This window comes from Micropterus salmoides, unplaced genomic scaffold, assembly GCF_014851395.1.
Source record: "Micropterus salmoides isolate LMB-PRFRI ecotype aquatic unplaced genomic scaffold, ASM1485139v1 Ms_hic_scaffold_10, whole genome shotgun sequence".
Taxonomy (NCBI): domain Eukaryota; kingdom Metazoa; phylum Chordata; class Actinopteri; order Centrarchiformes; family Centrarchidae; genus Micropterus; species Micropterus salmoides.
The window spans coordinates 26152567-26177936 of record NW_024040041.1 but is presented as its reverse complement, the minus strand read 5'-3'; the positions used below and the strand labels follow the sequence as shown (position 1 = coordinate 26177936).

At 39.5% G+C, this 25370-nt stretch overlaps 3 protein-coding genes across 9 annotated transcripts; all 3 read right to left on the bottom strand.

The window, feature by feature from the left end:
- Positions 1–64: 64 nt before the first annotated feature.
- On the bottom strand, positions 65–6574 carry cdk21 (cyclin-dependent kinase 21). Of its 7 annotated transcripts, none has more exons than XM_038705249.1 (8): positions 6484–6574; positions 5988–6248; positions 4036–4168; positions 3114–3281; positions 2728–2837; positions 2548–2643; positions 2103–2238; positions 65–947 (listed from the first exon to the last, which is right to left on the bottom strand). In XM_038705249.1, the coding sequence occupies exons 2-8, from the start codon at positions 6215–6217 to the stop codon at positions 816–818; spliced, it is 1005 nt and encodes a 334-aa protein (XP_038561177.1). In that variant the 5' UTR covers positions 6218–6248; positions 6484–6574; the 3' UTR covers positions 65–815. The 7 variants fall into 7 exon arrangements, with proteins under 7 accessions (XP_038561177.1, XP_038561168.1, XP_038561160.1 ...); XM_038705240.1 differs by having other exon boundaries at positions 5988–6253; positions 6484–6566; XM_038705232.1 differs by lacking the exon at positions 6484–6574 and having other exon boundaries at positions 5988–6439.
- A 936-nt stretch (positions 6575–7510) lies between these two features.
- Positions 7511–15774, bottom strand: retsat (retinol saturase (all-trans-retinol 13,14-reductase)). The gene is made up of 11 exons (XM_038705212.1): positions 15564–15774; positions 14891–15073; positions 14338–14579; positions 12157–12358; positions 11877–12074; positions 11651–11770; positions 10919–11057; positions 9673–9782; positions 9371–9540; positions 8099–8258; positions 7511–8003 (listed from the first exon to the last, which is right to left on the bottom strand). The coding sequence occupies exons 1-11, from the start codon at positions 15718–15720 to the stop codon at positions 7855–7857; spliced, it is 1830 nt and encodes a 609-aa protein (XP_038561140.1). The 5' UTR covers positions 15721–15774; the 3' UTR covers positions 7511–7854.
- Positions 15775–17076: 1302 nt separating this feature from the next.
- On the bottom strand, positions 17077–25130 carry nmt1a (N-myristoyltransferase 1a). The gene is made up of 12 exons (XM_038705223.1): positions 24977–25130; positions 22749–22854; positions 22109–22253; positions 21869–21987; positions 21283–21374; positions 21023–21139; positions 20237–20407; positions 20049–20157; positions 19784–19954; positions 19514–19678; positions 19278–19415; positions 17077–18288 (listed from the first exon to the last, which is right to left on the bottom strand). Exons 1-12 carry the CDS (start codon positions 25078–25080, stop codon positions 18268–18270), a joined length of 1458 nt encoding a protein of 485 aa, XP_038561151.1. The 5' UTR covers positions 25081–25130; the 3' UTR covers positions 17077–18267.
- Between the last annotated feature and the right edge of the window lie 240 nt (positions 25131–25370).

The window sequence follows — 25370 nt, the reverse complement described above, 5'->3', positions numbered from 1 at the left end:
TTCTAATCTAACTGAATAAATCTTTAATGTTATTGATGGAGTTGCATTCAAATGCAGAGACAGGTTTGAGAGACAGTTATTTATAGAAATGCTTGAATAAACAGTGACACTGGTGTAGAAAAATATCTTGTACAATTTGTCAATACAAACATAAATACAGGTGTAATCTATTCCAGTGATTGCACCATAAATATCTTCACAAAAACAACAAAAATTACTTAATTTCCTCCAGTGTATCCAAGTCTAGAACAAAACAGCTTCGGTGAAGCAACATAAACAAACTCATCAACTGCGTTCATAATAGTGCTGTCAGTAGTTTGCAAAACAGAAATCCCTCTTTTTAATAGTAACAAACAATAACAAAGTAGCACTACATTTTGGGGAAATACACAACGTACAAGTACTCAAATCAAAGAACATACTTTTACTCTGATCATATGAAGCCAGGTCAAATTTAGACAACAAAGAAAAATAAAACTATTCAACTGTCAAAACTGTTTTGTTTTACCAAATAAACCTTCTGGATTTTCATCACAATCTATGTTACTGTGTCCAGTAACTTGTGACATTATAGACATGTTCCATAAGTCAGGCATAATGTGTTTCTTACTTACTTAAGGTGTAAAGTGGTTCCCCTTAAACCTGACCATAGTTTTTCATGATGCTGGTGAACTGTTTTTTAAAGCTGTCAAGGCCAATAAACCATGCACGTTCTGACCAATGTGTACAGTGGATTTTATGGCACAAGGCTAGTTAGTGTAGCTGACAGCAGAATGAGGAGGAAGCAGAAGGAGCTGAGGTTTTTCTTCTCCCAATCAGCATTCGACTGAAATCTTCAGTGCTTCATCAAGAAAGGATGAGCCAGGGCTTTGGCAGCCGAGATACGGCTGCTCGGTCTGAATGCCAAACATTGCTGCGGGTAAGGAGATGTCACACCTTACAAAAAACTCAGAGAAAAGTACTGTTTAGAAACTGCCACTACTATGATCCTTTTTGTTTAAATCACATTTATTTGAGTTAATTATCTACTGCATTAACTCTCAAATGCACACGTCTTAAACCTACTTACTCAGTCTGACCAGCAGCCAAAAACATCTATTTATAATGCTATGAAATGCTGTAACTAGCAAATGTTCGCTATCTTTAACCATGCTAGCTGCATAGCTCCAAGGATAGCAATGCTGGTCAGTCCACACTGAAATATCTCAGCAACTATTGGACGGATTGACGTGATATGTTGTACAGACATCCATGGTTCACAGAGGACGCTTCTTACTGATTGGTGATGCCCTGACTTTACTTCTAGTGCCACCATGAGGTTCACAGTTGTGGTTTTTAGTGAAGTATCAACTTGAATAATATGAGCTACTTTAATTTATGACCAAATACCTACAAAACTAATGACATTCCCATCAGCCTCAGCTGTCTTTTTTGTCCTAATAATTAGTAAAAGTTAGCATGCTAACAAGCTACATTAAGATAGAGAACATCGTAAAAAAATTGTTACTAAACATCAGCACGTTAGCATCCTGATGTTAGCATTTAGCTCAAAGCACCCCTGTGCCTATCCCTAATTTGTGCCTCTCATGTAATACAATACATTCGGATCACAGAGGTAACCACTGTTTTTTTCTAAAAGATAATTAACCTGCGATGTTCAATGGACAGATGAATTTTTTTCATCCAGATAGTTACAAGAATGTTTGAGGATTCAAAAAATACCTTCAGAAACAACATGATGGGTTTTTAAAAGACCTTCTGGGTTTTTAGAACATAACCAGTTATCAGTCATCCCAAATGTATGCTAATACTGTACATGAGAGGCACAACTGAGGCTACGCTGTGCTTTACTAAAGCCCCATAGATGGTTTTAGATTCCTAGTCCTGTTACTTGATTTAAAAAAATATATATATCTATATTGAAAACCTTTATCAATTACACCACTAATTCAAACCAGAAATCAGCATTACTCTGGATTTTTTGTCTATGTCGTCCGTGTATCTACTTGGTCAAAAGTGCATTTATTGTCCACCTCTTTCTGTGGTGTGAAATGTGAAGCATAGCAACATGTCATTAAAACAAAACACACAGATCTGCTCACAGATAGTAGGTCGTTCTCGTCTGGGCCCAGGTTGTGCAGCAGATTGGTGCAGGAGCCTTTGATTGGTCCCCAGCTGACTGAGTATGAGATCGGGCTGTCCTTGGGCCAGTCCTCCTCACTGGGCAAACCAATTACCCTGACAAACACACAGTAAAGCAAAGAACTGAGCAGCAGCAACAGGCTGCTCATAACTACTGCAGCCACCACTTTGCCATGTGGGGTCATTTGTCCTAACTTTTTATGTTTTTTTATTTACTTAGTTATAATTATTTACAGGAAAAGGCAAATGTAAGCAACTTCTTAATTCAGCAAGACAAAGGGCTTTAAAGCACTTGTACAGAATAATTACTGCCTGATTTTAAAGTTTGGGCAATTTGGAGCAAACAGGCAGATCACCATGGAGCCAATGTTTAATACAGATATAAAGAAAGAAAGAAATACCTACTCAAAGATTTTTTGCAGCTGCTGTACCTCTGTGTATCCCTGAAACAGTGGTCTGTGGGAGAACACGTCATGTGGTAAATTTATTCTATTTTGAGACCTGTAGAGAACATTTTACCTCTTACATTACACTCTCTAGGGCCACATATCTCTTCCAGCCAGACACAGACTCAGCTCTCCTTACCTCAAGAGGAAGAGCTCAGCGAAGATGCAGCCAATGCTCCACATGTCCACTGAGGACATGTAGACAGAGTTCAGCAGAACCTCAGGAGCTCTGTACCACAGCGTTACTACCTGAACAGAGAGAGAAGGACATATGAAGAGAGAATTTAAGAAATAAAGACACATAGTCAGGGGTGGGAGAAGTGACAAAAGAACAGTTTTCACCTCAGGCCAAGGAATAGACACAATACAGTGTTGTTTCCAGAAACAAACGGCTCCAAATGTCTTAGAGGAGAATTACTGCAGTTACAGTTAACAGTGTTGCAAACTTGTTCTTTTTCAGTCTTTATTCTTTACTTATCAGTTAATGAGATATGCCAGAAGGAGCGTACGCGTTGCCTCACTTACACCTGGAGTGAGCGCGATATTGAAGGTGTAGATGCGAGCCAGTCCAAAGTCCGCAATCTTGACTTCTCCACGGCTGCTGACCAGGATGTTTTCTGGTTTTAGGTCACGGTGCAGCACTATGTTTGTGTGTAGGAAGTCCAATCCTCGCAGCAGCTGCTGCATCAAATCCTGTACAGACAGAAAGCAGCATGGCAGAACTTACTATTCTGTCTCAAGAGCTGTGTTCCTAATTCACAGACCTGTACCCTTGGAAGTTTGCATTCTATGACTGAATACGTTATGACTGTTTGAGAAGGTAAAAACAGGTGGATGTCTTAAGTAATTTGTAAATACAACACATAAACTGGACCAATGTAAACGCTGCAACAAGGTGTAATAATACATCCAGGCACTTTCTTCTTGTGTCTAAAATAATACATAAAACTGGTAATAAGGAACACTCAAACACACCACTAGCTTTGGTCAGGGGGTAACACACTACAGGAGCTGACAACGACAGCTGATCTCCAAACCACGTTTTGTCAAGAAAACACAGGTGAGATGTGAAACGGGAAATGACGTGACACTACACACGAAACAGCTGTTGTCGACTGGCGGCCGCCGAGCTTGCCAACTGGCAAATCGGGCTTAAAATCGTGCAGTGTGAACTAGTTTTAAGAGTGAGTGATCTGTAAGGTCTGACCAGAGAACAAGTGTGCTGGGGGTGTGTCAAGGTGTCCACATAAAAGAAAAATTAAATAATAAGTGTCTTGCTGTACGAATGTCAAGAAGAGCACAATGTGGGAAAATTAAAACCGTATATTTCTAGGGATACATGCATTATTTTAAATAGATATATAGGAGTGTTTGTTTCTGTGCTTTCTCAAGACATAAATACATGCGGCTATACTTTGATAAGTCGGGTGATTCAGTCAATTCACACCTTAATACAGTCACGGCTCAGTCCAGAAGCGGGAACCTTGGAGAGGTAGGTGGACAGATCCTGGTCAATGTATTCCAGCACCAGAGTTAGGTCCAGGCTCCGGCCCACTGGTATAGCAGATGCATCCAACAGCCTGGATATTTAAATGAGCATGAGATTAGAAAACACACGCATGCACTAACAAGATTATTACATAAACATGCCAAAACATACATAGAAAGAGAGATGTCCAAAAATAACAGGCCCAGGGGCAACACCAACTCACAATCCCACTCCTCCCAAAGCACACACTGTAAAATGATGGAATAACTGCTGGATTTTGAACAATTTTGGGGTACTACTGCTGGACTGGACAGGGTTTTAAAAAGAAGAAGAAGAAAACAAACAAAAATACATGATCAACTTACACATTCATGTGATATTTAAATGTACCACATTAAAATATCACATGAAATTGTTCAATGTTGCTCCGCCTCGATAAGGCTTATAACAGCAAAATGCTGCTTACATGTTAAAACATCAGTAATTATAACCCAATGATATAACACATTTTACACTCTGATACTTTTAAGTGTAAGTACGTAAACTTAACTCTTTAAACGCAGGACTTGTACTTATATTTTAATGAAGGATCGAATACTTCTTCCATTTTATGAATATATAAACTTTCAGGCAAAAATGATCTTCTGCACGATGCACTCTTGCCACCGAGAGTTTGTTATCAATAGTATCAGAAAAGCGTTATCCTCTTCTATTTTGCTAATCAAGTGTGGAGATTTTTAACAGAAAGCAACAACAATGCTGTTCGATTTTAGGTGTTGCCAGTTGATTTCATTTGCTAGTTTATGCGGTACATCTAGCTAAAACTAATGCAACAATAAATCCTTTCTTCCCAAAGTTATAATGTTCGGCTTTTGTTTTAACTGTGTTGATTCAACTTTGTGATAATTTTTGGAGGCTACAGTTTGTGGTGACAGATGTTTCTATTATTTTACAGGACAAAATGTGGCATTACGTGCAATATCGCAGACATAATCATTGAACATTTTGAATTAACCAAATACACTTATCAGAGATTTGATATTGCACATACATATCATTATGCAACTCACTGAGAAGCAACCTGATATATGAGCAACGTATGATCCTTACCGTTAACCTTGTTTATACACTGAACAAAATTATAAACGCAGCACTTTTGTATTTGCCCCCATTCATGAGCTGAACTCAAAGATCTGACTTTCTCCATGTACACAAAAGGCCTATTTATCTCAAATATTGTTCACAAATCTGTCAAAATCTGTGTTAGTGCGCACTTCTCCTTTGCCGAGATAATCCATCCACCTCACAAGTGTGGCATATCAAGATGCTGATCAGACAGCATGGGTAAATATGCTGGATGTGGAGGTCCTGGGCTGGTGTGGTTACACGTGGTCTGCGGTTGTGAGGCCGGTTGGATGTACTGCAAAATCCTCTGAAACACCTTTGGAGATGGCTTATGGTAGAGAAATGAACATTCAATTCACAGGCAACAGCTGTGGTGGACATTCCTGCAGTCAGGATGCCAATTGCACGCTCCCTCGAAACTTGCGACATCTGTGGCACTGTGCTGTGTGATGGAACTGCACATCTTTGAGTTCAACTGATTAATGAGAGCAAAAAAAGCGTGTTTATAATTTTGTTCCGTGTATTTTTGGCATTGTGTACATTAATTTTGTACATTTGCACTATTTCCTACTTTCTACTGTAACTGCTGCACAACAATTTCCACCCTGTTTATATGAATGAGGGTAGGCTAAATAACAGAAACACCTCTCTGTATAATGCAAAACATTTTAACATGAACATTTTAACCTTCATGATTTATTGCAAGACTGTTGTATTAGACTGCATTAGTTTTAGCTAAGTGTACCTAATAAATTGGCAGCTGAGTGTGTGTAAAAGAAACTTACTTGACTATGTTTGGATGGTTGAAGTACTTCATTTTGCGCAGCAGCGCCACCTCGCGGAGCATGAAAGCAGGGATCCCGGTCTCTGAAGTGTCTCCGTGGATGTTGAATTTCTTCACCGCCAGGATGCGCTGTTTCTCCCCCACCTCTCGGGCTTTATACACTTTCCCGTAGGACCCCTCTCCTACTTCTGCCAGGAGCTCGTAGCACAGAGGTTTAGTGCAGACGTCCATGGTTTTCCAAATAAATTCAGGATAACTTAACCTGAACTTTCCAGATAAATGTCTATTTTAGGATGACAACAACTAAATATATCGCATTTCCTCCCAACATCACTCAATTTAAGTTTAAAGAGTAAGCTAAGTTAGCTAACGAAGCTCTGAGTAAACTGAGGTTGGCTAGCAGATATCCCCTGCCACAGACATCACCTGTAATAACAATGATTTGAAGAAAGTAACGTTAATAAGTGTGGCATTTCAGTCTCTGTTTTTTTCTTTACCTCAAACTGCTGAGCACGCTTTCTCCTCCATGCCGCCGCCTGCAGGAAAACGTCGTTGCATAACTGCAGCCAATATCAGAAAATTATGAGAATCACACCCCTTTTATTCACCAACTAATCACAAAGCTCAAATTTTACGTTATGGGAAGCCCACTTCTTGTTCACGTGCTCCCTGTCAATGTCACTATCAACACATGCTGCGTTCAGGTGCAGGCAATTTACTGAGGTCAGTGCATATATAAACAACATAAATAAACAAATAAAGATGAAAGTCGCCTTTGGGAAGAAGGCTGGTTTCCAGACAATTACAATTTCAACAAAATAATAAGCAAAAAGTGAGTTTACAAATTTAGAGTTTACCTATATTTAATAATTACCTGCAAACTGGATGTTTAATTATACAGATAGGATATTTTAGAAATAAACAAACAGATGGGTGACAAATTAAAGGAAAAAACAAAGTGTCTTAGTATGGAGTCAGGCCACCACAAGCCTCCAGAACACCTTCAGTGCTCCTCGCCAAGTATGTGGAACTCTATTGGAAGGATTAACACTATTTATATTATTCCCTCATTTATACACACACACACACACACACACACACACACACACACACCTTTATTTAAATCAGGTCATCTCATTAAGATCAAGATCTCTTGTGCCTGAGTGCAGCAGACATAAAGAAAAAGTTATATAGCATCAGAGACAGTCACAGACATCACTAAATAAATTGGAAGATAGATAATTATGTCTTGTGGAGAACATTGTCTTACACTTTACCGTAACATTTTCAAACTCAAACCATTGAGTGATTCCTGGTGCATGGAAGCATCTGCATTTGATCTCTTATCCAGCTATTTGCCCCCTGTTTGTATATTATTATTGCTCATAGTGACAACATGATTGAGTTGCAGAAATGTGACATTCAGTTGGTGCAAAAAAAATAAAGGTGGCAAAATATCAACTAATATCAGACCAAATATTGTGAAAATATTTCCACACACACCAAAGACCAAACTGCAACCAATTCATTGTTTGTACCCTTTAATGTCAAAAACCTGTTAAAAACTTCATACCAAACACACCACAGGCACAGAGTGAAAGCTCAGACATTACTCACAATTTTCAAAACTGCAATTTTCAAACACTGAAACACGAATCAGTGTAGTTATGCATTTTTCTAAGTACAGACACAACAAAATGAATTATTCCACTTCGTGTTAGCAATAATAACTCATTTGTTAGACGAAATCTGTCAATTTATCCGGTTCTTTTAGCCTCCTTATACAGGGCTTTTGTCCCTTCTATGTAATTTCAAGTACTGATTAATTACAGTATATAATGGTACCTCAACAGAATGTTGTCAGGCAGTTACTCCCCTTTCAATTTGGTATTAAGAATTTTTGTTTTCTTTGCCAAGGCGATGGCATCCAGATGAAGGTTGCGGTTGAGGATGACCGAGCCGCAGGTGAGAGCTCCAGCAAGAGCGCCGGCAAAGCCACACAGAAACACATCCTGACCTGCAACACAAAAACCCGAAATATATTGAACTCAGTTCATACTGTAAAGTCATGTTGAGAATTAAAGGATGCTATTGCTGCACAGTCGGACTCACCGGTCAGATAGAGGTTCTTCAGTGGAGTCTGAGGTCTCACCATAGCGTTGAGTTCAGGGCTGAATCGGGCGATGCCATGATCCGCTCCATAGATTTCACCTTTAGGGGCTCCGATATAGTAAGTGTTTGTGATGGGGGTTCCGGCATCAATGTACTCAATCTACACAAACAAAAAAATAAACAGGATGTGAATATTATACATGTTCTTACTAAACCAAGAAAGCCAGCCTGGTTTCAGACTTCTGAATCACCATCCTAATTTGTTCAGCGATTAAAATGTGAATGGAGAGAAACAAAACAGCAATTCAGTCTAATTATGAGGTTAGAGGAAAGTTTTGAGATTAATGCTCTCATTTTTTAGAGCTTCTTGGCTAAGATAGGCAACAATAACGTTGAGTTATAAACACCATAAATCCAATAACACAAAATAATGTTATAAAATTAGAAATGTGATCACAAAATCATGAATGACTAAGACATAAAAGACTGCATCCTATAAAATGTCCCAAATGTCATACAATCAAACAATTACTTCAAGGTTCAGCATAGACGATCAAGATTTAGGGGCTCTATTTGCAGAATATTTACATACGTTTTCATACGTGTATAATCATAGCGTTTTCATTACCTTATAAAGTCCCCTTTGACATGGTCCACCCTGTTGCAACATCATGTATAATAGCCCAGAATGGACAAACCAAACACTGGCTCTAGACAGGGCCTTTTGCATGAGTTTCTCAGCCACCATAGTTTCTTCTACATGCTTGGAACAGGAGGGTGAGGCCAGTGCTAATTCAAATAGTTGCAATGTGCAATTTTACTGCTAGATGCCACTAAATCCTACACACTGCTCCCTTAATGAGACTAACATCAAGAATTAATCAAGAAGAAGCCACAGGGAGAGTACAGAGCTTTCACATCACTGATTTAAATACACACAGAAAGAGAGAGAGAGACCACATTTTGCAGCTTTACATTTGGTGCAGGAGTTGTAAGGCAGTTGGAGCAGCATAAAGAAAAGCTCTTCTACCTAATCTTGGGAACAAAGGACATACATGTTCCCACATTTCTTGGTGGATATATATAAAAAGATGATTGCAACCCAAGAAATGTCGCCCAACAGAAGATTAAAGAGGACCTGCCTACCCAAGCCTACAAAGAACAGTGATGTGTGAGAGCCTTTTTGTTTGTGATAAGTCTCAGTGCTCCATCCATACAGCAGCCAAAGCTAATGAGCTGTGAGAAGGCAACAGAAAGATTCAGAAATGTTACCTTGTCTGCGGTTATCTTAGGGAAGACATCCAAGACCACCTCCAAAATAGAATCAATGAATGCCTGCTTCAGCTCTTTGTAGTCCGACCCTCTGTTTGACACTTTGCCATCTTTCCACTCCTCAAACCACTCGTACTTAGCAAAACTGACCAGACTCAAGGTGGATTTCCCTGACGTGCAGAAAGAAGAGGAGAATATAAAACAAACAGGGTGACATGCTGTTCTGGAGTCAGTTCATTGCTACAACTCATGAAGTTGCACTGTAAAAAATGACAAGCTGCCTCACAGCACAGTTTCTGTACCTGGTGACCTTTCCTCCCAAGTTGGATCTTTAGCAGAGGGAGAGGCGACGAACAGGAGAGGTATTTTTTTAGCAGACTCTTCCCTCTTTCCATTCATGTAGTTCTCCACCCTGTAAAAGAAAACCGATCATTCTGGCGAGTTTGCACGGATAGTTGGGTATACATTTCTAAACAAACTTAATAAACTTATCAGGAATACAATCCTAAAAGCATGTTCTAACTGTTTCACAATGCATGTTTCAGTTATACTAAGTTATATATATGAGATCCTCCACCTGAATTCACTTGGTCAGTCCACACAATAAAAATGCAGCTATTTTATACATTGAATTACATTGGAGCGACTTTAAGTGCCATTTAATTTTTCATAGACAAGCAGTGTATACTTGCAACATGAAATGCCACATTTTGTGATTTGCATGTTGAGTTTGACCAGAACTTCAAAAACACGTTCATAAGTATCATTTACACTGGGGATGCTGGTGACATGTCCCCAATACTTTATGAAATGGCTGATTTTGTCCCCATCACTTTTTAAAAGTATAATTTGTTAAAGATGTTCTGAAAAGTAGTTTGCACCTAGAAATGTTAACTAAGAAATGAAAGGTCTATTAGCACAATAAGAAAACATGAAAATGAGAAACAAATGTGCATTGTCCAAAAAAAAAAAGGTAACTTTTAACAAAAACAAAAACTAACAAAAACAAAAAAACCCTACTGATTCTAAAAATGACCCTAAAACGTGCATGTGCCGATCAGTAATTTTAACAAATTCTGGACACAGTTTCTTATCGTCCAACTTTTCCGTTCTCTCCCTGTGAACATGAAAATCAGCTGCTAAGTTGTGTTTATGACATCTTGTTTCTCTAACGTTAAAAAAGTATGCACTTAATATCAATTTAAGGTTGATTTATTATCTTTGGTTAACATCGTTAAAGTTATTCCTAAAGTTGTTTCTATTTTGTCGTATTTTAGCGCGGTGATATTGGATAGGCTCGCTGTGCTGACTTACATGCACTTTATACAGTAGATGTGGTTTAGGCGTTGTTCGATTGATCGATATTTCCAAAAATCACATATGCTGAAGACCGTCATCTGAGCCCTTATGTCCCCACCACTTTTCAACACAAAGTGCCCTATGACACCTTACAACCTAAAGGTTTTTTTTAGTAGCTTGGTCTATGTGTGGCCGTAACTCAAATGTGAATTGTAACAAGAATCAGACACATGACGAGAGACAACGTACAGTTCATCAAAATTGTTCTCGGGAAAGATCCAGTAGTTGTCTGCCTTCAGGCCCAGCTCCTCCTTTGTTCCATTCAGACCCACAAAAATACTCAGGCCACCTTCACCGTGCTTCATCATGCTCAGCTGCTTCTGGATAGCTGCATGACAGGAGTGTCACATCACACAGTTCAACTTAACTGACAGCTATAAGTGGGAGTCAGTGAATTAAAAATATGTAACACGTACATCCCTCTAGAGCTGAAATTATTAGTCAATAGGTGTGTTTCCATCCACATGTTTTTTGTGCCTCCCCCTTAGTGCCACCCCAGTTTGAGAGCCACTTCAGTAGAGTGTAGAGTGGACATGTGAATTCATTTCATTTTCTTTTGCAGATGTTCTGAAAATTTGGTTCTAATTTGCGCTACATTTGTATAGAAACCAAGCTAGTGAACCACTCCACAAAAGGATTAATCAACAACAATTGATAATTGTTTAACTCATCTGTTAAGGAAAAATGTTACAGTATCCAGCTACAGCATCTCAAGTGTGAAGATTTGCTCCTTTTCTCGATTTTATATCATTGTAAATTAAATATCTTAAGGTTTTGGGCTGTTGGTCGGACAAAAAAGCTAAGCATTTTACCTATATTTGGACATTTTCTATACCTATAGGGTCAATTGATTAATAAAAAAAAAATAAAAAAAAGACTATTAATCAAAACTAATAATGAGTTGCAGCACTTATTTCTCACCTGGCATGGCCTGGAGCTCTTTGGGCAGCAGCATCTGGTAGGTGTTGAAGATGCCAGCATCCGAGATGACCATAGGAGCACGGATATGTACTTCCTCTTGACCTTTCATGACGCTCACACCTAAAACCATTAAAAAACAAACAAAGAAACGAAAGCAGTGAATCTCCTCTCTGTGGGAGCTGCAGGACATGATTGTGTATGGCAAATCTGACGAAATCACACCCACCGTAAGCTTCCTTGGCGCCATTGAACAAGATGCGATTGACTGGGGCTCGAACCAGAACAGCACCACCAGCCTTCTCAATGATGGGGATCATGTGGTAGGCAATTTCACTGGCTCCACCTTTCGGGTACCAGGCACCATTCAGGTAGTGATTGACCAGCAAGCTGTGCATAGAAAAACTGGCATCTTTTGGCATGTTTCCTGCAGATCGGAGAAGGAAAACTATGAGCAGAATCCTGAAGAAATAAATTCATTACACCAGCAGAACTGCGGCTTGGCGTACCGTAGGTGCCAAAGATGTAGCCGAAGACAGCCCTGAGGTCTTTGTTCTCCGTCAGTTTATTGACCACTTCTGTGAGGCTGCAGGGTGCCATTCTGAAGAAGGAGGACAGACGTTTGGCCAGGCCGGTGTACACCAGGAACTTAGCCAAGGGGACGGGGCAGAGCTTTAGAAAAGCGAGGAACCAAATGCCCTGCGCAACTTTCTGAAGACAAAACATACAAGACACACAGATGACGGCTATAATTAACTAACTGACCAAGGTTATAACTGACTGACAAAGACACTAGTTTTATTTCCATAGTGATCCCACTTATATTTTCCAAGGTTGCTGTTTAGTATATTTGATGATATGATCCTACAAAGTAAGATGTTTTTTGACTGTGGAACTTTAAACATTTGTAAATTAACTCTGAATACATGCACTGAGGATGGACTTCCACAGGAAGATGGGGAAGCAGAAGGACTTATAGAAGAATACTTAAAGACTGAAACTACAGAGAACCATTTGGGGAAAAAGGCACATATTGGTACTTATTTGAAATTATCTCTTAGGCCCATGAAACAGAAAAGTGAAAGTTGTATCATAATGTAACTCTGTTATTAAGAATCCATCTCCTGTTAATGTTTACTCGCCTCTTGTGTCTTTTTTGAATGAAAGTTCTTCTTTCTTTCCTCCTTTCTTTCTTCCTTCTTTTTCACCACTAAAAGTGTTAGGACAGCAAAAATTGCCAAAATTGGCACATAAGTTGAAAATTCCACACACTACTCAGGCAAATAAAATGGTGGCGCTATAACAATCAACTTTGCGTTTTTGCAATTATCTCAAAAACAGCTTCATTTACAGTCAAACATCTTTCATTATTTTAATCTCTGGATTCATCTGCATCTTTGCTCCAATGGTCTTCTGCTCTAAAAATGTCAAATTATACGACTTTTTATCACTTTTCTCTAAAACCTATTTTTGCGAACTCGTCCCAGACGGTTTTACCAATCGACCTGAAACTTTGGCAGGTTCATCTACGGACTTCACCTATCAAAAGCTGTCAAAAGAATTTTGATAAGTCAATCTGTTTTATTTACGTACAATTTTACATAAATGCCCTTAAATCATAATTAGCTTAAGCTATTGTAACCAAACTTGACACATCTGTTCAGATGCTCGGCAATTAACATCTATATCTCCACAAGTCTTTCTTCAAACGCTACCATGTCTGGCACATGCACGTCACTACCTCAACTTGTGAGAAGGTGTGTGGAAACTGCCTCTCACTAGTAGCTCAGTCAGTAAGTCACCTACTCTGGAGCTCTAGAGGTGCAGGGTTCAAATCCCCAGGTGACTGAGTCAGACTTGCTGACAATGGGGGTGTTCAGATCATAGTAGTTTTCTATTTTATTTGGATCCCGTGACACGTGCTTCTTATTTTTCTCTGTGTTGTGTAGCTTAAACTTTAAAACACAATATGTCGCAGATGGGTTGAACATTTCACCCAGTAGTCAGGTACATATAATGATGCTCTCTGATCACAAGGTGATGCTGTAAAAATCAAGTTTGCGTTTCCGCAATTATATCAAAGTGCAAATTCTTTAATCGCTTTAATCTCTTAAGTCGTCTGCGTCTGTTCTTCTCCTCGGAAAATGTCAAATGTTGAGTTTTTCACAACTTGCTTGGATCCCGATCATTGCCGCTCGTGGCTATATTTTTTTAAAATGTTTTGCCTTCAAGTTAATGTTTGCAAACAGCTAACAGAAAGAAAAAAAAGTTGAAAATATGAACAGATTCAGTAAATTGACACCACAAAGATAAGGAAAGTGACTTTTCTTTATCTGTGTGTCAAAGCAAAACACTATTGTAACTCAGTCTGGGTAAAGTTATGTAACTTCTCAGCTAATAAGAGGCCTCGCCAATTATTCTGACCTTTGATTTGCCAACCCTTGGGCCCTTGACGATACCAATAGAAATCTAGATAATGAAGCCTCTTTGTGCAAAAGTACAGTTTATGAAAATGCATTTAGCAGTTTTTGCACATTTAAACAAGTAGAGAAAAAAAAGGCTAGATGTTACTGAAAAAACATTTTACCCTAAACAATGAATGTCAGTTTTTGTATTGAAGCTGCAGATAATCAATATTTTGTCCTGATACTTTAAACTACCTGACAATCTGTAATGCAAAGAGATCCCACCTTGACCAGCTTCACGTACTCATCAATGGCCTTCTCCTCTCCAGGGAAGCACTTCTTCAGCTCCTCACGGAAGCGGGTTCTGCCGCTGTAGATGGGATACCGGCGGCGGTTTTCCGGTGGTCCCAGCACTACATGGTCAAACGGATTCTCCAGAGGCTCCCACTGCAGCTGTCCATTAGTAATGTGGTCTACCATACAGCGGAACGACTGATGCTCCAGCAGGTTGCCGATGTAGTGGATTCCTGAGGGAGGAAGGCAGAAAACATGTGGACGCAGCAGGGTTTTATGAGACCAAGACCTTCCTGTTGGAAGTAAATGTTTGTTGCCTTGAAATATTCCCATCTGGCTACATCCCAAAGACAGAATACAGGAAATGATTCCCCTCACCCAAACAAATGTATATTTGCACAATGTTTAAGTGCCCAAATTTTGATGCTGGGTAAAAAATCTTTACAGAGTGTCAAATGACAAATGATAAATGAAACCTTCACAGTGTTTCATTAATTTTAGGTGCAACATATTCATGAAAAGAAACAAGAGGCATCCTTCTCACCAACATCAAACTCAAAGCCCTTCTCAGAGAACGTGTGGCAGCATCCTCCAGCCCGACTGTGCTGCTCCAGGACCAGGACTTTCTTTCCAACTTTGGCCAGGAGCACCGCAAGCCCAAGCCCACCGATCCCACTGCCAATGATGATGGCATCCAGGTTGTCAGGTACTTTACTGGCCACAAAACCTACAGAAAGGACAGTAAAACATTCAAACAACAGCGTGGCTACAGTCAAAATGGCACAACAGTGAATCTGCGGATTCCAGAAAGAGAACAAATATTTACTGGATAGTCGATTGACATAAAATGCATCAGTGAAAACATTACTTCACAAGCTACCCAGCAGATAAAGTAGTTAATATTTGATCCACCACAACAATAAAGTGGTAAACACATTAATGCATCACTAGGGAAATAATTAAATTAAATAATTCTGAAATGGGCCCTTCTGCATAATGAGGAGGCCTTCTTTTACTTTTTGTACATTAAGTATATTTTCATGGTAATACTTTATTTGTACTTTTACTTAAGCAACATTTTGAATGCAGGATTTTTACTTGTAACACAGTATTTCTACACTGTTATATCGCTACATTACGTAAGTAAAATACTTCCACCACTGCTAAAAGGTTACGACATACAAACAGGCGCAAAAGACATTTGTAATTAAGTTTACCTTGCTTCAGAACTTTATTTTTCTCTTTCTTGTCGTGAACCATCTTTTTCAACGGTTCACGAGTATCCGTCTCAAAGGGGTTGGGCCCGGAGCTGCTGAAGACATATTTTAATATAAATATGACCAAAGCGACACAAATTATCCCGAAAATAATCATTGAGGCTGTTCATAGACCAGATAGATGTCGGCCACTGTGTTCAATTCCGGGTTACACCCGCCGTTAAAGTACCACCTACATAACTGACAGGTGATAAAACCCAATTAGAGCCATCCTTTAGTACGCGTCAGGCAGTTCTGACCAATCAACATTAAGCTCAGTATGAGAGAGACGCCTCGTTATAAAATCAAGACATGTTTCATAATTTCAAAGAAAAGGTCTGCTTGACCTGAAGTGTCCCTTATGAAGAAATACAATGAACAAAAACTATTATTAATATATATTAAAATAGATAGGTACCTTTTATACAATACAATTATTACTACTATTATCTGAGACCTTAAGAATAATCTTATAATCAATTCTTAAAAACAGCCTAATTTTTACAAATCCTACAAATCTCTGTTTTATTAAGCTCAGTGGAATATAAATGTGTTGAGTTTTATTTTATTCTACTCCATTTTCAATACTTTAAAACACCTGATTTTGTTTAATTACACAGCTGAAATGTCTTCTTGATGTTAATTCTTTATTTAGTTTAAAATGTAGAGCTGTACAGAATTATTAGTCAGTGGTGTTAGTAGTTGTACTGTATGTACACAAAAACAGCAATACCTCTTTGTATGGGTATATGTAAACTATTCATCTGATAAGGCAGGGAGCCTTTCCAAACACCCTGTCAGTTCATCATCTGGAGTAATATTGTCAACAAAATTTGCCAGTTGAACCACAATAATTTTGCTGCAGTTCAGAAATTCTTTACCTTAGCTCCGGTTTAAACCTCATGAAAGAGGTAGCAGGTGGACCTTGAGTTAAGATTTGTTGCCAGTGATTTACTGTAACTACATAAGTTGCCGCCTTGATTTGATGGAGTTTAATTTGTGTGAACATAAAAAAAATCCTTTGACAGAACCTCACAGCAACTTCTAGATTTTATTTTTTTGCTCCAAAAAAAAAAAAAGAAAAAAGGAAACTTCACCTGCATCTTCACAGTCTTTTCCTGCATCATAATACCATGAGAGCCACTATTGTTTTACATCAGTTTGCAAATAGAACCAACATCTTACATAAGAAACACTTTAAGTGGGGCATTTTCCCCAGTCATCATCGCCACCAACCCTGCACAACGTCCTGGAAGTCCATGGGCCCCGTTCCAACATCCACCCTCACATACCTTCACTGATGTCACCTGCATGATCAGGGTAGAGCTCTAAATGCTGTATTGAGGTGAAATGCTACCAGCAATGCTCATATTTCATATTACGTAGGTTAATAATATTGTGTTGTCACTTTTTAAATAAAGCTTATAAAAGCATAATATAAGTGATGTTATTTCATTGAATGAGACAGATACAAACCATGATCATGCCTTTATACAGCAAAGAACTAAACACAGGAGGTGCCGTGTGCATTTAAACTTTTGCTAGATCTATCAGCTTTTCTATTTTCTTATATTAATGTTCATGATTATTTTCAACACTTGATTCCCTCAAGCAAAGTCAGAATCCTGAACTCAACAAGTCTTCGAAATAACGCTCAGGCACATTTCCCACCTCAACTGAAGTGTTTGCAGACCTTTCCAGCCTGAGAGCGCATAAGGGTGGACATTGAAACGGACACAGTTTAATCAAGAGGTGTCATTAAAAATCTGATCCCTGCTGACAAAATGTGTTCTCGTCTGCAACCATTCTGATTTTTTTTGTTTCCAACTGAGCTGCTCCATTGTAATCAGTCTTCTGTTAGTGCAGTAAACTGGGGAGGAGGGTCATGACAGATGAGACGAACTCCATAAGACAAATGCCAACTCTGGCATAAAAATCTTCAAGCAGTGCTAAAACAACTCCATAATGATTGACAGAACAAAGGGTCTGATGAAAATTTTCTTTTTTTTTTTTTTTTTAAAAAGAGACACAGGGTCAAGCATGACAAGAGAAATCTTAACAGAAGCCCTTATCTGGTGTCCACTTTTGGTATTTATTACCTCACCTTTTTTAACCTTTTCCTCTTTAAAATATTTTTTCATCATTTTGATTTTTCATTTTTGTTTATCTCTAAAACTGAAGGATGACAGATTTATTTTAATTGCAAAAAGCACTTCCAACGTTTAGGAATAAAATAAAACCGTATGTTCTAGTTTGTATGTGTTAGGGCATAATCCGCAGTAATGTTTGATATTATTTACATGTATTGTATGTTTTTGTAGGTATGCCAACAGTGAGTGCTTGGTATTTGTGCAAACTGTTCTTGTGTGTATGTGTGTTTGGTACAATCAAGACAGCTCTCAGATGAAATACAGTTGTTTGGGATGGTAACTACATTGGCTTAAGGTCCATGTGATCGAGGGAGAAGGAAGAGCACGAAGACTCTCCCTGCCTCCCCGCCTGGCAGCGGTAGTGCAGATCAAAGTTCAAAAGGTCAAAAAAGTAAAAATGGGCGGTGGGTTTTCAGTTCCTGAAGCAGGAAGTCAGTCCATCCGTCAGGTGGTCAGTGCGATGGTGTGGTCTCCTGGCCTGTTGGTGACACTTGTGTGTGTGGCGTAAAGGGATGTCACTGCAGCACCAACCCAACCTGAGAAAAAAAAAATTAAAAAATGTGGAGCTGTTAGGAAGTAGTTACAAGCACATTTTGTGAAACTTTTATAGTTACAGGGTTTCTGCAGGGTTCACCAAGTGACATTTAAGAAGTCTTAAGACCTTTTTAATACCACAAAGATAGCTAATGAAGACTTCTTTAATGGTCAAACCGGCTAAAGGACAAAAGCATGGAAAACCAGTAGGGACGGTAGGGCATGGATTCATTTATTATATCACATTATTTCAGTATTTCTCAGCAATATAAGAATATTTATTAATGATATAATAAATTTCACTAGTAGAGTACAGATCTCCGCCAAACCTGGTATCACCAAATGGAGTATGTCTGTAATTCTGCATGTAATCACAACAGATTTCTTGCTTATCATCGCATGTATGAAAGCAACAAAGCTTTACCCTTGTTAAACGCACTGTCAAATGAAGAATATCACATAACTGATGATGACCCAAGCCTCAAATCCTAACTGGTGCTTCGGAAAGCGCTTCATTCAGTTTGACAGTTCAGAAAGTTTTACAGGTACAGTGTGATCGGCACATTAGTGGGATAAGAAGAATAACTGAGAAATATGGCGTACACTAGAGAAGACATAAATTAGGTAATTTCTTGCTGATACCAAGTAATGATGTAATAAAAGTAAAAGGCAAATTTAATGAATATCATTAAATTATTATGGAGTGAGAAATCAATGGTGATTTAAAAACAGAAGTCAATAAAATGGGTTTTAAAGAAATTGTGAATCACCGCAACCACGAGACAGTGTTTGCTGACTGAAACTCCACGAAAAGGTTTGCGTGCATGATTCACCGTTGCAACAATCTGACTTTTGTGTGTAACGTCTCCCGGCAGCCCATTACAGCCTACGCAGGTAACGGCAAATAAAAAAGGGGAAAACTAAATTCCATACAGATACCCCTGGCTTATGATGTTGCCTTTAGAAAAAGAAGTCGTCCCGGAAAATGTACCTTTTCTGAACCCATGCTGGGACACTTCCAATTGTACAGGTAATACTGTAGATTTCCATCACCGATGCCGAACTTAAGCTTCTCCAAAAATGTCTTGTTTTCCATTAGATCCAGTGCGTTGAAGACGTCAAACCCTTTCTGCATAAAAAGATAAGAAAGGAGAAAAAAAAAAAATCTTATTAGTTTTCAGGGGGTAGACATTTCAGAGAACACACACGGACTGAAGAGGAACACACCGATTTGGCCAGGATGAGGGCATCAGACATCAAGTCCAGCAGGGGGGTGGTGGTGTGCACATTGTAGAAGGAGTATGCCGCTTTTAGACTGCGGTGCACAGGGTGGTTCATAATGGTAGAAGGCAGTGTGTAGAAACTCAGGAAGTCAGTCACCTTACCATTGTTCTGTCAAGAGAACAACATACATTTTTATAAAGCCTGGGTTCAAGACAGAATTATTTAACAGGAAAAACATGTTTCTGGAAAAACCTCTGCAATATATTTTTTTACCTCCACCAGGTAAGTGTCAATAATATTCTCCCGGGGCAGCAGCCAGTGTTCCACCTCTTCCTGGTTCATGGCAGGCGCCAGGTTGAACTGGCTCAGGTATTCACGCAGGAGGCGATGCACCACCGGCACATCCTTCTTGGTCATCGGCCGCAGACCTTGAGTCTTAGGAGCCTGAGGGGAAGAAGACAGTTGAGGGGAACAATAGAGGTGTGGCAGAGCAATGTTGTCCTTTTGTGTTTGTCAAACTTGTGCTTTTTCCACTGACCTCAGGCAGGCGGTACAACTTCATGGTGCGCTGCATAGTCATGTTCCTGCTCAGGTGGGAGAACTTCACCTCGATTAATTTGCGTGGGTTCAAAGAGCGGTGCCAGTACCTGTGCGAAGAAACTCTGTAAGTACAAGCGAGATGGGTCTGTGCATACAGCATGTGAAGAGCCATTCTGTCAGACCCACCTGCATGTGCCCACAGGTTTGGGCAGCACCACTCCAGCAGTGTAGACAGCCTGAAAGATCCCCTGCAGGTTGACCCGTCTGGTGATTTCTCTTATCAGGACTGGGGCAACTCGTTTGGAGCGAAGCTTCTTGTGGACGCAGAGGAAATTGATCTCAACCATTTTCTTTTCGCTAAACATCAAGGAAAACGATTCATTATGCGAGTACCTCGGCAACAAACTCTACAGTGAATTTTGAGAAAGCATTTATGATAGTATTGAATACCATTTATGTTATAATTACTAATCACATTTGTTTGTTCAATTTAACCATAATATTCTATTCTACTTATTCTATTCAATTCACACACACTGTTTTTATAAACTCGCAAAATTTCTATATTGTAATTTATAAGTGTAAATCATAAGACTGTGAAATATATGTACACCGAGTGGCCACTTTATTAGATACACCTATACAATCTATTTATATACAATTCAGTAAAACAGTTCTGCTATAACATCTACGTACCTTTACAAAGATTATAATGTTCAGGTTTTTGGTGATATTAAGCAATTAAATTTTATGTTTATTACTGAGGCCATAGTCAAAGATGGTGTAGTACTGGACTACATTATATTGAGAGGTGTTTCTAATTTTGTGTCCTCCCCATTTACGTACATGAGAGGGGAAGTGGAAGTGAGTGAGATAATTAAACAGAAAAGTAAATAATCCTACTTTATGTAGCATGTGATATAACTGATTCAGTGCATTACACTTTCATGCTGCACTGTTGTGTTTACTTACATATCGTAGATACAGATGGAAGCAGGAATGGCACTGATGAAGCCTACCAGCTTCTGGTTGGAGTTAACTCTCACCCCACAATGCCACTGGGGCAACCAGCCAGGGGGTCGCAGGGCCCTGAGAAAGAGATAAATCAGATTACTGTGCTGCAATCTGAAATAATTTTTTATACAAAGTGTATCCAATGAAACATGAACATGTTGTTAGTATTTTAATTTAACATCTTGCCAGGTACAATACAGGAATCAGAAAATAATTACCAGAGCAGGAATTCAGGGGAGTAGTCAAATCGGAACATGTTGTCATCATCTTCAACATAATTCTCATTCAGAAGCGTGTAAAGCTCCTTCAGCTGGTTTTATAAAAAAATGACAGTATTAGACATATATTCATGACCTTTACAAAACACAGGAGAGTAATGTAGAAAAAGATAAATGAACCAGATCAAAGATATTTATGAAACATACATGCTAATGCTCCGCCAACCCCAACCTGTTTTTTTTTAAGCACTAATGACAATACAAATAATGTCATACATTTAAAATCTGTAAAATTTAATTTCAAAATGCATTACTGCTCGTTCTCGTATCTTATCCTCTTGGTATTAAAATCAAAATGAGGCAACAAGTTTGTGTTTGAGTACACAAGCTACAACTTTGTTTTCTTTTGGATTAAATTTTCATTGTTTTGCAGACCTCAGCATTAGTGTCCAGCTGCACTCTGACATAACAGATGCAACAATGAATGATGGACAAGTTTAGATTGGCCCTGAAATAAAAACTAGCTAACTAAAACAAAAGGGTACGAAATTGTTACTAAAAGATGTGTGTTTATACACTCTCCTACCACAGCAGGGTTCCCCAAGTCGAGGGTGTCCCAGCTGAAGCCCTGTGGGAGGCTGTATGGCTCTTCACGAATGTTGTCTTTGTCAGGTTCAATGGAGCCATGCGATGTCACGGTCTCCCCTGAAGGAAAACAAAACGGTTTCTGACAGGAAGCACAAAAAAACCCACGATACATGACATTCACTTGTTTGTGGGTTTTTACATGTTAGAGCAGAATTAAAAGCCTTGACAAATGTCATACCTAGCTTGGGCACGGGCTGTGTGTCCCAAAACTGGTAACTCCTCCGAGTTGCCTCTTCCATGGTTTTGGCGGGGCCTTGGCCTACAGAGAACAGTTCAATGGCCTTTTGGATCTCCTGTAGTTTATCAGCGGGCAACGAATTCACCTATTTAGAAAGTCAAGAGGATTTTTTTTTAAGAGAAGCACACAGAAATCAATACTGTTAAAAGTCCATCCATTTTAGTGTGAGTTGTTAAGACTGAGGTAGATAAGACACGTAATGATGTGAACATGCAGGTCTAATCAGCAGAGTGCTGCATTGTGAGCTAGCAGTGTGTAAATCTCTATATGCCACAGTCCCCAATAGTATGCTTACACCAACTCAGCCATGAGCACTACAATACCCAGCCATACGTCAGCAGACATTTTAACTCAGTAAAGACAGACAGTTCGGTCTGTGGATTACTATTATTTAGGAAACTGTATCATGATTTCTGTTTAACATCTTTGAGAATCACCTTGTAGCAGAGCTGTAACCACTGTAATGCCAAACTTTGGTGAAGTCACACCTGAATTAGATTGGTTTTGTTTTCATTTTGAATGTTAGGTAATTTGATGGTTTAATTTAAAACATGCCATTTCAAAAATAAAAATCATTTGCCTTGGCAAGGGGGTCCTGAACTGCTTCTGTGGCACCAGATTTCTTCTTCTTTTTCTGCTTCTTTTTCTTCTTCTTAGCGCCAGTGTCATCACCCAGACCTCTGTCACTAAAACAGGACAGATATAGAAGGCAACCGTATTAGTCTACTATCCCAGAGGAAAGCCACGTCCTGGTCAAAACTTATTATTTTACATGTCTACCTGGAATACCCTTTCAACATGAGGAAGATTAAAGCCACATTATACACACCTTTGTCTTAAACCACACACACACACACACACACACACACACACACACACACACACACACACACACACACACACACACACACACACACACACACACACACACACACACACACACACACACACACACACACACACACACACACACACACACACACACCTTATCAACAAGTAAAAGTCATAAAAAAATTAAAGTTATTCTCCCTGCTACCTACTAACACCATTTCATGTTTCAGTAGTGAAACAAAGTCAGTTTTAGTTTCATAGGCTTGGTTTGAGAACCATTTCTCAGTGACAGAATAACATAGTGGTTTGTTTGCCTTGACAGTGTCAGGTGTAGCTCTAGGACAGGGAACAAAATAACTACACCAATCAATCTGCAAGACAAGCATGAAACTATCAGGACACATATGATGTACTAGAAAGATACGGACTGTATCCTTCTTCATCTCCTTTATCCGCTGTATATGCTGATACAGGAAATCCAAAAAGGGACATTATAAAAAAAATCACCACACACAGGTAGTAAATCCCCATTGTCTTGACCTGAGGAGCCTCACACCCCCACCCGGCTATCCCGTTTTCTGGCCTGAGAGATCGCATACTTACAGAGGATAATCTCATTAGTGTCCAAGAGGGGAGAGAGGCCAAGCACTGGCCTGTATTTGTAACACCAGCACAGATGGTGAATCACATGACCTCTGGAAGAAGAGTGTGTTGGGTATATAGGCGTGTCATATGTACGTACAAGAGGTCAGTGACAGACTGGGACAATGGACAACAAAACATTCAATAGTTTGTTCCACAGGCTTCCATTTCAACAGAGTAGACCGGCTAACAGCAAGAACTATTCTTTGTTCCTCTGTGTGTGTGTGTGTGTGTGTGTGTGTGTGTGTGTGTTGGGTGCATGGGGAGTTACATGTGTTGCTTGAAAAGAGCAACAGTGAAGCTGCTTCACTTCTGTTAATAAATAGTGACATCACTTTCCCCTTACAGTAGTGGGGCGTCATGTAGAATAATATATTTTTCAGTTACCAATCTTACGATGTGCCCCCCCCCCCCTTTTACTGGGAGGGGGTCAAGAGTAGGACACTGATTTCTTTGAAGGGGTCACGAGCCACAAAAAAGGTTGGAAACCACTGTCTTGCAAGGGCACAGTCTCTCAATTTGCTTCCAAAAATAGATGGAGGTACTTGCCGTGAGCAGGAGACGCCTTGATATTTGCAAGCTTGGGCTTCTTTCATGTTTGTGCTTCGCTTGGTAAACATTAACAGAGTTCAATGCCAGCCAAAGTAGGATTTCCATCTACGCCTGTTTTTAAGTAATAATCAGAGCTAGGCTGATTTAGGACATGTCATAATTCTGTGATTTAGAGAGATCATCAATAGTCCAGACAGAAATCATTTTCAAGCTCCATGTGCAACAACATGCAGGTTTTTCTTGTTTCACTTTTGATTTCAGCTTACTGTCTGCGCCGAGATCCACTTACAGACAATAGGGGTTTGACAACTATGTTAGCACGCAAGCTAACTCGCTAAATGTCAACTGGGGTTGTCATGAATTGCATCAGTTACATGCAGCCAACAACGGCGTGTGAATATTATGTCAAAACATCAACTTTCTAAAAAAAAGACTGGACTTTTTGTCTGTAAGTTGTACAGTGACAGTAGATGTGGGGTTTATTGCATCACTAGCTTACTTTTGGTTTTCTACCCCCCTACTACGCCTTGCTACAAGAGCTGAAGGAAGGGGCGCCTAAAGCCCGCCCACACAAGGAACAGAACGCACTCTCAGCCAATCATATCAAAGCTTTGATAAGAAATGCCGCTTCTAACCAATAGGATAAAAGCAAGTGGGCGGGACAACTTCCAGCGATGGCTGTCTGTCCCGACTGCTCGCCGAGGCTTTAGCTTGCACTCGCTTTGCTAAAGTGTACAGGAATGTGACATATTTTCCTCCGCTATGCTGATAAGCCTGCCTTACCCGTCGTCAAAGTGGTGATCTTCATTTTCACAGTCGCTGCAGTGTCCGTGGTCCTCTACATCTTCTTTCTCCGGCATCGGTGCTGTCTCATTCTCATCCGCCATCTTCAACCAGGAAGTGAGGAGGCACCGCGTGCCATCGATGGCTTTAAACCTCTCTCAACGCGATTGGCTGAAAGCTTTGACGGAAATATCTCTTTCTGTTGTCTTGTAACGTTAGTGGGTGTTTCCAAGAGGTTGCAATAAACACAAGTTCATAATGGAGTGGTGATGGTTTGTTATTTTCTTATATATCTCATGACCATAATGGGAAGTTTGAGATTTGGTGGATCTCTTCATGCACACAAACACGATCAGAGCCATGTGATCTACATTTGTCCCAAAGGCTAATTCAA